The sequence below is a fragment of the Strix uralensis genome, chromosome Z, assembly GCF_047716275.1.
Source record: "Strix uralensis isolate ZFMK-TIS-50842 chromosome Z, bStrUra1, whole genome shotgun sequence".
NCBI lineage: Eukaryota > Metazoa > Chordata > Aves > Strigiformes > Strigidae > Strix > Strix uralensis.
In genome coordinates, this window is record NC_134012.1 from 90454101 (window position 1) to 90468987 (window position 14887).

The 14887-nt window shown below is 41.6% G+C and overlaps 1 protein-coding gene across 1 annotated transcript in view; it reads left to right on the forward strand.

Annotated features, from left to right (window-relative positions):
* The window catches only part of PDZD2 (PDZ domain containing 2), a 203130-nt gene that overhangs the window by 169473 nt on the left and 18770 nt on the right, over positions 1-14887 (forward strand). The window contains exons 12-20 of the mRNA XM_074856053.1: positions 1330-1403; positions 1567-1792; positions 2819-2936; positions 5169-5301; positions 8317-8398; positions 9375-9478; positions 10241-10409; positions 11574-12364; positions 13546-13690. Of these exons, the coding sequence (XP_074712154.1) occupies positions 1330-1403; positions 1567-1792; positions 2819-2936; positions 5169-5301; positions 8317-8398; positions 9375-9478; positions 10241-10409; positions 11574-12364; positions 13546-13690 (1842 nt within the window). The remainder of the gene's footprint in view (positions 1-1329; positions 1404-1566; positions 1793-2818; positions 2937-5168; positions 5302-8316; positions 8399-9374; positions 9479-10240; positions 10410-11573; positions 12365-13545; positions 13691-14887) is intronic.

Below are 14887 nucleotides of genomic sequence, written 5' to 3' on the forward strand. Positions count from 1 at the left end.
GAGGCTGTTTTGGGTCCTTGTGCTCTTCAAACCTCTTGGTATGATTTTGACATGAATCAACAAGAGTTATAACCAGAGAAAGAAGAGAGGAAGGATGGGATTAGCAGTAAGATCACCAGGCTGGTTAGAGAAGCAGATATATCCTGATTTTATTACTACTTTTCTGGTCTTGATCTCTGAGCTGGACATACAGCGTGCTCTGTGTGTGTTTGCACTCTGGTCCGAGTGCTGTGCCAGACAGACAGACTCTTATGCACTGTTGAAAATACAAAAGTGACCATGAGTTTAGAGTGTAGGTTTACTACTCTTCTGCAGGGGTTGTGTTACTTCCCTTCCACAGAAAGCTGCTCCTGTGTTACGTCTCTCAAGCTGCTCCTGTGTTACTTCTCTCCTTCTCGTATCATCATTCCCTCTTTACATCTCACCACACTTGTATTTGAGGCTGCTTGTGGTGCCAACTCTCACACTTGCTGCCAGAGGGAAGCTTGCGTCCCTGCAGCATAGGTTGTGCACTCTCCATGGGAAGCCAATAAGTAGCAGCTGTCCTATAAACCCAGCAAGCCTTTGCAGGCTATTCAGAGCTTGCATAGTCGTTTGTTGTGGGTTTCTTTTTTAGCTGGGGCTAGGAAACGAGAGGAGGGGTACACTTGGCTTATGACATCATCCCATCTAATTTTGCACAGATGCAAGTAAAATTGCAGAAAGTGGATCTGAATCATACTGACCCTCCTTTTAATAAAATGATGGCACATCAGCACAGCTGATTATAAGTAGTAGGACCCAGAGCCTGGAAGCAGGTAGAAATATGACAGGACCCATTCGCTGGGGTGAGAAAGGCATTTGCTATTGGACTACACAATTCTCCGTTTGCAAGCATTTAGTAAGAGGACACGTTTACTTTCTGCATATGGATGCAAGGTTAGTTTTCTCTGAACAGGCTTTGGAGTGATGTGCTGTAGTGTTTCACTTAGATTCTCATTTCTCCTGTTGATGCTCACAAAAAAGAGAGTTTTGTACTCCCTTTGGACTTCATGTTATGAGCATCTATTTTCAGACTTAGTTAAAATCCATAGTGTTTTCAGCTTGTTTGTTAGTATGAAAATGCCAAGTTAAGGATCTCTGCTGAACAGTCTTTACTCTGCTAATTCATCACTATTAACTTGTAAAGGCATTAGGACCAGTGAAAATAAACTGAGAACAGTAAAAGGCTTTTTACTGAGCACTTAACTGGAATCCTCATAGTAGTGGGTCACCTTATGTACAGGAAAGGTCTTTTACATCTCTGTAGTCTGTATATTGCTGACTTAATTTTTTGTATCTAATTACCAGGGGACGAAATCCTAGAAGTTAATGGAGAGTCTCTACAAGGACTGACCCATCAGGAGGCCATTCAGAGGTTTAAGGTAACATGGATGTAGCATGGAAGAGATTCATGCTCCTCTTTTTTCAGTGCATTTCATACCCTTGGCTTATATTCTTTTGCTGCCACAAACTACTGTATGCAGGTTTACTGGCAAATGTTGCTGTATCGTGTCACCTTATTGGGGTTCTCTGATGTCTCTCCAGCAACTCAAGAAAGGTGTGGTGACCCTGACGGTGCGCACACGCCTGCGCAGCCCGAGCCTCACGCCCTGCGTGACTCCCACCTTGCTGAGCCGCTCCAGCTCCCCCAGCTCCAGCACTAGTGGTGGCATGCAGGTCACTGGCCCCGACGAGGCAGATGGTTCATCCTCCAGCCGCAAAGGACCTGGCCCAAAGGACAGAATCGTCATGGATGTGACGCTCAATAAAGGTGACGGTCTATTGAAATGGGCTTGGAGAATTTTTAGGGGAGTTTTTGGGAATAGGCTAGAGACTCTAATATCCAGGGCCTATCCATGTCCATCTGATCTTGAACCACAGGATGGGGGTGAAAGACATCCTCTGATGCAAAAACTGAAGAGTTTCCCCTTCCATGTTTTGCTGCTCCGGAGTCAGCAGACTCTTATGGGTAGCAGTCAATGCCCATGCTGCTGAAAGGGGGAGGCTGTGAGATACCGGGCAAAATATGAATCAGCCTCTTGGCAGTCCAAATGGCTGTGCCCTTTTTGTGAAGGGCAGCCCTGGGAAAGGCAAGGCCACACAGAGGGCTCAGAATTGCCCAGATGAGCTGTTTGAACCGCCGCCCAAGGTTTGCTCTCATTATCAGTAATTGCACAAGATAAACAGATAAACTTAGAGCGTATGCTATATGTGGTGGGACAAATATGCCTATTTTAAAGGCTTAAAATATGCTGATTTTAAAGGTTGGATGAAAAATTTGGAGCAAGAAGGTAAGATGTCCAGCAATTCCTATTTTAGGAATGCTGTTACCTCAAGGAAAGGAAAGGTGAAGAGGTGATCACTGAACCAGGGATAACCCTCACCTTTCTTCATGCCTCTTTGCTGAGGAATGCCATGCAGATACTTAACAAGAGAGAGCAGTGCAGTAGGCAGCATCTTCTGTGCTCACGTTTTCTGCAATAATTTTAAGTGACATCTTGATTGGATTGCTGCCCCCACTTCTTTGTGCCTTGGACCAGATCAGACCTTGTGCGACATTTCCAGGCGGTTCCCACGGCACACAGAAAATTTGCTGGGAGTGATGGATCTCAGAAAACAGTCAGGATCAGATATTTTCAATCCTGACTTCCACTGTTGGTCTTGGCTTCCTGACTGACTGCACCTAAGGCCAGCCCTGAAACAATACATGAGTCTTGTTCTCAGATGGGATGTGGGAACACAAACACTTGTGTGTCCTGTGTGATTACAATCTGCTACTTTTCTTTGTTTGTCACAGAGCCAGGGGTTGGGCTCGGCATTGGTGCCTGTTGTCTCACGCTGGAAAACAGTTCTCCAGGGATATACATTCACAGCCTGGCCCCAGGATCGGTGGCTAAAATGGATGGCAGATTAAGGTTAGTTAAACCAGAAACATGCCAGAGTGGTTTTACAATAAAATCAATTGCGACTTTGTTTTCACCAATTGGTTGATGTAGCAGGGAGGGGATTTATTCTTAAGACTTCACCAAAAAGAAAACATTTCAATAAAGGCATTCCAAAGTGGTATTAAATGCCCAGGAAACATTATTCTGTGTGCTGGAAGCATCACGATCATTAAGGTTTGGGGTTTTTTTTTTTTTTTAATTCTCTATATGGAAAGCTGAGCCTAATAGCACCCTTTGAGAAAGGGAATCAGCAAGAAGTGCAGTCTCATGTCTTTTTATCAGAGCTGCAGCCAGAGAACCCAGATTGGGAGGAAATTTGCAGAGCTCTGCTAAAAGCTCAGTCACCTGAAACTCTTAAAAAGATCTGGGGGAGATGTTCTTGCAGCTGGCTGTGCCTGTGGCTGCAGCAGCACTTTTCTGCCCTTACTGTCTGTCTGGCAGGATTGCTGCAGGCTGACCTGCCCATCTCATTTACTCTGTCATGGAGTTTGGATGTCTTTAAGGAACCATAAGAGAGAGAAGCAATCATTCTTAGGGTTCCCTTGTGCTTTACGTTGGATTAAGTGGCAGACAGTTATTTGCTGTTTCTTTCCTGGAGGCTTCATTTTTAAAAACCATTGGAGAAAATATTCCACCTTTCTGCGTTCCTGCATAAAATGCTGGTGGGCACTGGAAGCATCACTGGGGAGGGGAGGCTGTGCTGAAGACCCTCTGGGACTGCGTGATCTGCGTTGAACATGTGGCATGAGCACTGGTGCAGAGAGGCTGAGCAAATACCTTACTTTCACATGGGTAGAGAGTACCTTCTGTTTCCTTGCTCACGAGGAAAATTGTGATAGAGCAATCTGATTTTTTGCAATAAGGGAAGAAGATAATTTTATGGTGACGTCCCTGCCAAAACCCTTGGAAGTTCCTACCAAACAGAAATGTCCATAGGAGACGGTATTTAATGCGAACTTGCTTTCTTGTAAGCCTCTTTGGAAAAGATTGCTGTGCTGGTTGCGTCTGTATGTAACAGCTGTATCATTTATTAGGTTTAAGTGATTGATTCTATCCAGGCATGCTTCCCAGATTTCTAGCTTGCTTCTTTGAGACATTGCTTCTGTTGTCCCAACAGTGGTTTATGGCTCCATAAGCCAAAACTTACAGGATGGTTTTGATTTTTGGAAAACTTCATTAATCAAATACTGGCTTTGCAATACCAGGAGAGTTTTGAATCCAGCTCCTCCATATCTGAGCTCTCCCTCTCAATCATGCGCCTGTGTAAGTGACTCCACTTCTGTAGTTTCTAATAGCTGTGTAAATCTAAAAGATGGGCAGAGCAGCAGCATGATTACACAGCCAATGGTCAATGCTTTGCTTTCCTGAGCCTATACCAGGAGTACAGGTTACTGAAGGCTGCCATGTGCAATTGCCATTTTGCCTTTGGTGTGTGGACTCACAGTGCAAACTCATTTCTATTGTCACAAGTAGCCCAACATAAATCAGCAGTAGTAGATTATTTGAGAGTGTCTATTTAAATCAAATGCTTTAGTAATTATGGAGAATGCTTTAATGATATCCCTAGTTGATGATCTTTTCTTTTGAATAGTTCCAGATGTCTGAGCACCATGACCAAGAGCTAAGAAATTGGGAAAACAAAACTAAACAGTCTGTGCTTTCCTTTCAGAAGAGGGTTGTTTTGGTTTTTTTGGTTTTGTTTTTTTTTTTTTAAATGGGTTCTGTATGTTAATTTGAAGCAAATAGAGGCTTATCATACTCAATTTTTTCCTGGAGTCATTTAATAAACTCATATCTAAATCATGAATTTCTTATCAGTGTTTGTGTTAAGTAATTCAATATGATGGGAAGGAACAGCCCATCTGAATCTAATAGTTCCTCTTCTGTGCTCAACAAGTATCTGAATGCAGAGATGGAATTAAGTTTGCTTTCACCCTGGTCCAAATGCAGCCAATTTTCTCTCTTGATTTAATAGGGTTTGTAGCACTGACGGTAAGTGCAGAAGGGATCTCTGGACCTCCCTCCTGAAGTCAACAGGACTTAAAGTATTCACGTCACTGGGAGCAAGAGCAAGACTGGCTTCTTTTCAAGCCAGACCTTTTCCAGACACTTGTATCTTTGAAAAAGCTTGGCCGTCAGTTGAAAGCACAAATGTTTTTGTAAAAGGTGGTTATGATTAGCTGGCTTTATGTCTCTCTGCAGTCGGGGTGACCAGATCTTGGAGGCAGATTCGGTGAGTCTGCGTCACGCGGCATTAAGTGAAGCCTACGCCATCCTGAGCGAATGTGGTCCAGGTCCAGTCAGCCTAATCATTAGTCGGCATCCTAATCCAAAGGTGAGGAGAAAATGTGTTAGTGTATCTGCGTTGTTTTCATCTGGCGCTGTAATTTGAGTCCTGTTGTCAGGAAAGCAGCAAATGAAGAATGTTGGATTTTTCTCTCTATGGCATGTGGTTGTGCAAGGAGTCAGGATTGTAGTGGTGCCTTCCAGTTTTGTAAGTCGTAGCAATGCTGGACTGTCCCTGCTGCTTTTCACTTAGTCACCCACTGATCAAATGCAATTTTCCTGGAACTACTAGAGTGAAGTGTTCCCATTTTTCTCGGTACTTGAACCAAGTGGCAACACAAATATGGCACAAGTCCTCTTCCTCTTAAAAGTTATTTTGCAGTTAGTTTGTCTTTGAGTAGAATGTAATTTAGGGCCAGGAATATAAATATCAACAGAACGAACTGATCAACTCTAATAAAGTAGTAGGAATCCTGTTTTTTAAGAAGTAAAATCTGTCCAAAGATCAAAGTTTTCCTTCAGGAACTAAAACATGAGAATCTGGAATGTACTGCTACTGTGAAATCTGTGCATGGGCAATTTAGAAATAAGGCTCTGTTCATAAAGTGAGTATTTTCAAGCAATTTTAAAAAATTGATGATAGAAGATAAAAGCCTTTTAACCAAGCTATAGGGAATAACAACTTCTTTTATTTCAATATTTCAAAGAATTTCATGAGCGTTCAAAACCTTCCTGTTTAAACAGGAATGAAGCTGTAAAAATATTTGCATTAGTGGGTCCAAAGAGCTCTGACTTTTGAACTTGTAACTACAAATGGAGACCTTAATAAATCCATATCTAGGAGAACTCAGGTTTCTTATTTTATAATTAATTGTGTATTTTCTGCTAAATCAAATATACAGACAATAGACAAATGGGGGTCTGCTGCCCAGAGTTTATTATCATTGCTGCAAGGCCTTGTGCTGCTTATAAGAAAGAGGTTGTGGTTCTGTTAGTTAAAGGTAAGCATGGAAGGGGGTAAGAATTGGGCTTATAGCCTAAGATAACAGTATTTCTAGGGAGTCTGTATGCGGTGCTGAACCAGCACAATGGTTCGATTTGATTGTGTTATTAAGGCTTATAGACTTTTTGGAGAGTCTGTAAGTAGCATGAAATAAAAGCTCCATGGAGTGGAGCCTGCCCTCTTTCTTCCATCCTTCATCTTGCTGTGGTGGTGTCTTGAAAGCTGATGAGTGACCTAACCAGGTATCTGCTGAGAAGATGAACTGAGTTAAGCTAATTGCTTGCTATTACTCGGTAACAGAGGGAAACTATCAAGTGGCTCCTATTACAGTTTTCCATAAGTGATATTTAAAATGACAACAAATCCTTTGCCAAGAAATGCTAAGAAAAACTAAAAGTTGAGCTGGAGAGACCCTAAAGCATCTCTCCTCCAGGCAGTATTGAGTCCACACTCCCTCATAGCTGGCTCTGTGAAGGAGTGTCCATATGGGGCCCCATATTTATTGTTAGGTCACTGTCACCCTTTTTCTGACAGGACTGGGAGATCTACAGAAGGGGAATTTTATTTTATTTTATTTTATTTTATTTTAATTTTATTTTATTTTAATTTTATTTTATTTTAATTTTATTTTATTTTAATTTTATTTTATTTTAATTTTATTTTAATTTTATTTTATTTTAATTGTATTTTATTTTAATTGTATTTTATTTTAATTGTATTTTAATTTTATTTTATTAACACCCCAGCCTGCAGACTGTAGTTAGGAATTAGCTTGTCCCTCTCCAGTTTGATCTGCTGGAGGAGTAGAGGATGCTAAAAATCAGAATTGGCAGGGCTTGCAGAAGTGTGGATTTTTGGTTAGCTTTAAACAAATACTGCAGTCTGCCCAGCACCTAGTTTTACTCTTGGGACATCTTGTACTCAAAGGTTTGTGTAAAGGTCCTGGAGCACACTCTCAGGGCTTGGGCCATGTCCTGTAGGAATTCCATGTGCCCCAGGAGCCTGGAGGCTTTTGGTTTGCTGTTAGGTCATGCCACAGACTGAAAACAGAGATGTATTTCTACAAAGGCTTATGTTGTTTTGGACACTTTTATACTTAATGTCTTGTTTTATGACACAAAAGGTCCACAGTACATTTTGTTGCTGAATATGTTCAGTTCGGTGTTTTCAAGTACTTCCAAGAGAAATACCACAAAATTTTCTTTCTTCTTGTTATTCTGAGTGAATGTGGCATTTAAACTATGTTTAAACTGCTGAGTTTGCTTAGGAATCTTTCAAATCTTTATGGTTCAGAAAGATTCAAGTTTCTAGTCTCTATTTATGCTGAATTTTAATTCATGTAAAGCAATGTGCATAGAAATTATTTTTGACAGAATTAACTTGCTTTCTGTTTTTAAATATATATTTCTGCAGACTAGTTGTTCCTGTTATAAAATTATATGGAGTTTTCCAGTAATAAAAATTAAGTGCAAGGCAGTAATTCAGGACAAAATTAGCAAATATGGTAAACCAGTATTTATTCTTAAACCAGAGAAACATTAATTACCAATTACAGATTTAGGTTTTCTCTTTAAAAGCAAGGAGAAATGAAAATTAAAAAGACAGTTAATATCTCAGGAAGTCTGGTATTCTTCCAGTAGGTTAAGTGTAGAATATCTTCTGTTGCTGATGTGTGCTTGTACAAAGCGGTCTTTGTCTATTTTAAAGTAATATTTTCTCAATAAATCAATGTACAGCATTTAATTGAGTTTAAATTGTGCTGAAATGGCTTCATTTGATTTTAAGTCTAGTGCTGTTTTATTTGTTTGCATAATGTGGCACTTGGACATGGTCTTCATGAAGTCGGCAGGCTTCTGTCTCCCAGTTTCTGCAGGAGAGTGTACTGGAGAGAGTCTGAATCAGGGGACCAGGACTTAGGAGCTCTCAACTAGGTCTTCTTTACTGCATCTTTAAAAATAGTAGCATATCTGAAATGAATTATATATTTCTAGTGATGAGTGGTCAGACTTTCTTCTTCATTTCATCTACCCAGTTTGATTCTTGTCTTCCACTTGACTTCAGGTTTCTGAGCAGGAGATGGATGAAGCAATTGCACGTACTACCCACCGAGAGAGCAAGGATGCCAGCTCCTCTCACATCACAGGTAGCAGCATGTTCTTTCCTAATATGTGTCCTTTTCCAGATGCAGGACTGTTTAACGACATGCTCTTGGGTTCCCCAACATCTGTATTTTGAATGCCCTCAGAACAGAAGAGCAGTTTAGGGAGTGTAATTACTCTGTCCACTGCAGAAATTTTATCAAAAACATCCAGTTCAGATGGATCAACTCCATAGCTCTTGTTACTTGCTTTGTTTCGCTGGGCTGCCATGATCTGTAAGTAGGGTTGCCAAGGGGTGGTTGCTGTATCCTCTCTTCAAGATGAATGGGAAGCACAGTGTCCCAGTAGGGAAAGGACGGGAGGAATTGACTTCATCTGTGTACACTTACCCATATAGATGAGGGGCGGGGGGAAAGATAAAGTATTATTGCGTCCATTTGAAAAAGTCTAGATATTGCATACTGGATTATATGTTTTAACTCCTTTTTAATCTTTGGGATCTTGGCAAAATGTATGCTCTGGCATTTGTCTGATGTTTTTGAACTCCAGATTTAGCAATTCCTAAAATGTTACAGATGAAGGCAAACTCTTGGCAATGGCAGAGTGACTAGTAAGGTGATTTTCAGACAGAAGTGTCAAATTTGTAATTACCATTTTTATATCTGTGTCAGCTAAGACCCTTTTTGAAATAGACCTTGCCAGTGGCTGCTACTTTGTCTTTCAATGTTGCACCTAGTCAGCAGCATGCTCCAGTGGGTGATGAAGACCATCTCCTGCTCATGTCTTTTTCATAGCTCTGTCCTGGGCTTGGCTGGCATAATGTGTCTCTGTGATAATGTTTTGCCTGATCAGAGGGAAAGTTTGTGAAATGTTAATTAAATCTCACTTTAGGAAAGCAATTCAGATAATAAATAAGTGGGATTAAATGCAGCCTCCAGCTCAAAAGGTGAATGAGGAGCTTCTTTGGATATATGGACCACAACTTGAATTTTTGGCATCTAACTAAGCTGTGTTTAACAGGCGCTGTACAAAAAAGTCCATCTCCTAGTGTGAAGGCCAAACAAGGAGAAACCTCATCTTCCCTCAGCTGGACTATGAAACGCTTCCTGGAGCCAGCAAGCCGGGTAAAAGGATTAGATACCATAAAAACAGCATCTGCTTCAAATTCAGCTTTTACTGAAGCTCTTACTTGATCAAAGAGTTCAAAACCAAACCCCTATGCCCCTTTTCTGTCATATGGGCTCCATAAAAAGGTTTGTTTGTTACGTCACACATTTAAGTCATGACAGCAGCAAGCTCCTGTTCATCTGTGTGGCTGTAGCCTTTGGGAGTGATGTGCAGAGCATGGTGGAGAAAGCTGTGGGCTCCCACCTCCTGCCCCTTCGAAGGCATCCCTGCTCTGTGGGAGGCAGGGACAGCTGTGAAGAGTCCTGAGCCTGTGGGTAGAAGGCTGAGTGCTTGATCTCTCTATATAGTCATTGCACTGGAGAAGTCTCTGGTTTTCCTGGGAAAGCCAAAGAAGCCATACCAGCTCTGTCCAGAGGTATAAACCCTTCCCTTCTCTCAGCGCAGAAGGTGTATAAAGGGAATTACACAAAGTGAATAGTTTCATCCCTTGTTTCTGCATTGAACCACATCTGCAAAGGAGTGGGATTTGGAATCTTTTTTTATTTATTATACTGTCCAAAAATATATTGATGTGCAGCATTTCAACCATCCAAGTTTGACAGTTTGGCTCTCAATATACTGACAAGTCCTCTATTTTAAAAATTGGCTTTAAACTTCCTTTATTGACATGGCAATGTGAGTGGAGTTTGTGGTGCTTGTGTGCAGGCAGGGGCTTTAAGCATCAATGATGGCTGGTCACCAGGCTCACTTCTTTTCAGCAGGGATCTGTAAGCTCCGAGGCAGAGCTTTCCCAGTACTTCTCGCATGACGGTACAAGCCAGCTCCCATTTTCTGATGTTGTAACTGGCTCCTGCGACGAAGAACTGCTCCGTCAGAAGAACAGAAACAGTTTGTTGGATGATGGCTCTCTTCTTCCTGGCAACCTGAGTAAGCAACAGAAGTGTGTCTGGTCATTTGACTAATGGGGGGAGAGTCACTGAGCACTGGTTTGCTTTACAAGAGAGCTACAGTGATTCCTGTGCTGGTAAGAAATGCTGGGCAGTGTAGTGCAAGCCCATGCTGATCATATGAAATTCTGGAGAATGGAAGGGTCTTAAAACAATGCACATAAATGCCTGTTTCCATGGTATTTTGTGCAAATTGCTGCTCTGATTATTTGAAAATGACTTTATTTGATTGATTTGGCTGAAAGTAGATTGACAGCACTGCAAGTTTTTTTTCAAATGACTGGTGATCATCTGATTGATTACATTTAAATGAAAGTGTTCATAGCTATCTCAAATACATAATTTCAAAATGTCACATATAGCAGTGTAAAAACAATCAAATGTTCAATTTGATATCAGATATTTTGCATATGTGTCTTTCTCCCTGTAGTAATTGACTGAAAGTGTCTTACATTTCCTTTCTGACATGCACCTGATCTCAGATTCAAAGGATATTACATTTGTTCTCCCTTTCCTATGCTCCTTAAGTAATGTCTTTGTCTATAGCTTATTTTTCTCTGGAAATTCATTATTTAATGCTTAAAAGCATTTTTACATATTAAAATACCCACAAAACAAAGCAAAACAGAAAAACCCCACTTTCTACAAAATAAGATGCAGTTCTTTCTGAGAATGATGTGGAAAGGGTTCTTGGGTTTATTGGTCTATAATTTGAAACTGATTGTCGTGTGCTTGTGTCTTTGTTCAGCAAAGCACTTTTTACTCTCTCTAAGTTGATGCAGGCAGTCCGGAGCATAATTTAAGCAAAATATGAAAGATATTCTGTTGTTTAAAGTAAAATACAAATGTGAGTTTGCATCCCTTTCTTCTTTGGGTCATAGTCATAATTTAGAAATCAACAGAAAATAGAACCAGATGTGCCATTAACTGATTCTGAGAATTACCCATAAATTGTAGAGCTATCTGCTGTCCCCCCTTGCTATTTACGGTAGTTAGAGGGAGGACGTGAAAAAACTGCTTTTTGCTTTGTGAGGAGAGGTTTAGCTTCCCCTGCAAACAGAGCCACATGTACTCTGCTGCAGTCAGATGCATGGTATTAAAAATCATCTATAAATGCAGTTAAAGTGTAACTTTTTTTTTCTAGCTGCTAGAGAAGCAGGAGTGGCAAAAGTAAATGGTCTGGCTTCTCCAACTAGTGGGAGATCGTCTGGCCTTCACAACAAGCATGTGGAGTCTGTCCGACCTGGCATCCTCAGCGACAGCCCCAAATCTGCCCGCAGCCCCTTTCATCGACAGAGAAGGGTAGTTTTCTACGATGGTGATGTTAGTGATGATGACGAAAGTTCCCACTTGCAAAGAAGCCAGAGGGCCAAAAGTCAGGAGGACACTGGCATTGTTATTTCAACCTCGTCTGTAGAAATCGATGATGAGAGCCAGGACAGCGAGTCACCTAGATATAGTGGCACAGAGACATCTTCCCCTGTTTTTAGCAACTCTGTGGAGTCTGCAGACAGCACGCTGGAGCAAATTGACTCTCCTTTCTTCCCCATCATAGCATTTGACTACTCAAGTGTGCCTGAAGTTCGTCTTGGCAGCCTGAGTTTGAAGGAGCTCCGGGAAGCACAACTTGAATCTAAGAGATCACCAAAACTTGAGCACAGAGCAGTCACAAGAGTGAAAAGCATGATGAGCACTGAGTGCCGAAGCCTTCAGAGACAGAGGACAGACGAGCATGGCTCTTATAATAAGCCTGTTGCGAGGATGCTCCCTCACAGCAAGAAGTGTGAAGCACTCGACGGGGCCGGGCAGGGCCAGGGTGAAATAGTTACTCTGGTTCGCAATGAGCACGAGTCATTCGGCCTGGATTTGGAAATCCAGGCTATGCCCTTAAAGGTTGTTGTCACAGGGCTGCGGCCAGGTGGAGCAGCAGAAATGGTAATTTTTTTCATTTTGGTTGCCTTGTTGTGATTTGCTTTCACTTTGCAAGGAGGGGTGGTGGTGGTTGTGGTGGTTGTTGTTGTTATTATTAAGCAAGTGATCTGTTGAGAGTAAGTGCAAGGGAGATGTTTGTCTCTGTTGGGCAAAACATCTCATTCCATATTGTTCTGAAACTGCTGTTAAATTAAGTGTTTCTGACCCAGAAGTGCAGTCTGGCTGATTCAAAATTAAGAAAGTCAAGAGGCAGATCTACTGAGATGGACTTGACCCACTCACAGTCACAGTTTTGAAGGAATACTATTCTTTTGTTTCCTTTCCTTTTATCAGGGGCAAAGACAAATTAAGTAAATACTGGTGGTAAAAATGTTTATTACGCTCTATTACTCTATATGCACGTATTCCTGTATTACACAAATCAGCTACCAGGACACCTTAGACACTGGCCAGGTTTGCCAAGTGCTGTAATAGCACCAGTAACACGTGCACATACTAGTGTGGATACTTCATGCTGGATGTGGAATTGCTGACCTAGACGCAAAAGTGCAGAAAGAGGAAGGAGGATACTCTGGTGTACAAATCTGAATGTAGCATTTTTATTCTAGTTAGTGACCACTAGGGTAAGAGGGGATGTGTTGTAGCAGTTTGAATTGGGCTGTGAGACCTGGGGATTTGGGTTCTGTTCCTGCCTTTTTCTCTGACTTACTGTGCAGTGTTTAGAAACATACTTAGGCTTTTACCTTAAGAGCTCAGGCCCTGCCCAGTTTAGTTAATTAACAGAGTCTCATTGGCCCAGTGGGAAGTTATGACCAGGAATATAATTCATACATGAAATGCAAAAATGATAGACAGCGTTCCAGTCCTGAAGAAGGTAGGGCTGATCTATCTCAATTCATTTAAATGAAGAGGGCTATGTCCTCCATCCCAATACTGATCTCTCAGAGAAACCAGCAGCTCTTTTGACCTTCCTGTTTGAGATTGGTCATTAATTCCTCTCCTGGCAAAAGCAGTCTGCTTTTTATTTATGTTTTGGCAAACTGACAGCAGTGGTACCTGTGCTCTGCAGTGATGTGAAATAGGGAATTGCTCATAAGCCATTAAACGCTTCCCTGCAATTTTTACCCCTGTAGCAGGGCTTCTGATGTGTATTTGTAATTTCCTTGAATCTGTCATTGCCTCAGGGATCAATGGGCAAGATGGCTGTAGGAGATGAGATTACCACCATCAACAGTATCCCAGTCAGTAAGATGACGTACGAGGAAATCTGCTTGCTTATGCAGTGTCTTCCCACATCCGTAACCCTGGAGATCCAGAAAGCAGCATCAGGTGAGAGAGTAGCTTTGCTATTGTACCATTTATTCTGAGTACCAGTGAAGAAAATTCTCTTGGATCAGCTGGGTCTGATCTTCTGCTGCCCTGGCTTCCCACATCAATTCAGAGATAAAACAGGGGGTACATGGTGCCTGCATTGGTGAGCCAGGCAAAGCATTTCGTCACCAAACCAGGTTTCAGGGTCTGCCCTAGCACCACGATGAGAGGAGCAAACCTCTTGTGTGAAGTTTATAGTACGTCCCATACTTACAGTATGTCTCTCCTGCCAAGATTTGCAGAGGTCTGAGTGCAGACCTGGAGCTAACTTGGCAGCCACACTGTCCTGACAACCTGGCTTACTGCCGCGCCTGTTCAATAAATATATTGACCTTTTATAATGACATCTGTCTCTCTTAAATCTGAAGTTTAAGTAATGTTTTATGAATGTAGAATAAGGTAATAAAAGCCTCCTTTCTTTCTTTCCCTTTCGTGGGTCAGAATTCTCTAATGTGCAGAAACATGAAATAGAAAACCCAAGAAAACTAGAATCTTATCAAAATGTTTATTTGCATGTTTCTTATAAGAAGTTTTCTGGTTTGAATTGAAATATTTGATACTTCCTTAGTTTCTGCTCAGGGCTGATTTATGCTGCTACAGCAATATATGCATCCCCACAGACTGTACAAATTATGTGGTGTGGAAATGAGTGTTTGAAAAAGAAAAGCATACTTTTCAAATTCAGGAAGAACATAATATTTTGCTTCATTTTAGCTTATGATCTTCTTCATGTACCTATTAATACCTGGGAGCCTAAAGTGCTTCCAGATGCTTCAGTTCCAGTTGTTCTTTAAGGCATTCCTGGCTTGACAGAGTCCTGTTCTTGTTTCCTTAGATTGCTGTGGCTTTTGCAAACTAATAGCATTGGGGTAGGGGTACATTGGCACTCGTATCAGGTAACTCTTCTGCTTTACCCTTCCCCTCATCCTGCCCCACTGGCAAAGAGGGTCTCTTCAGTGTTTGGTCCAGCACGCTGAAGCAGGGCAGTGCTTCAAATTGTAACCTGGCTGCTTCAAATTGCTCTTCTGAGATGTCTTCCCCTTTGTTGACTCCAGGATGAATCTGCACTTCTTAACATGGGTGTGGATAATCCCACAGGTTTGTGCAAGGATTAGAGAGATGTGCTGGTGCGTTTGAATGAGCAGGAAAGGATAC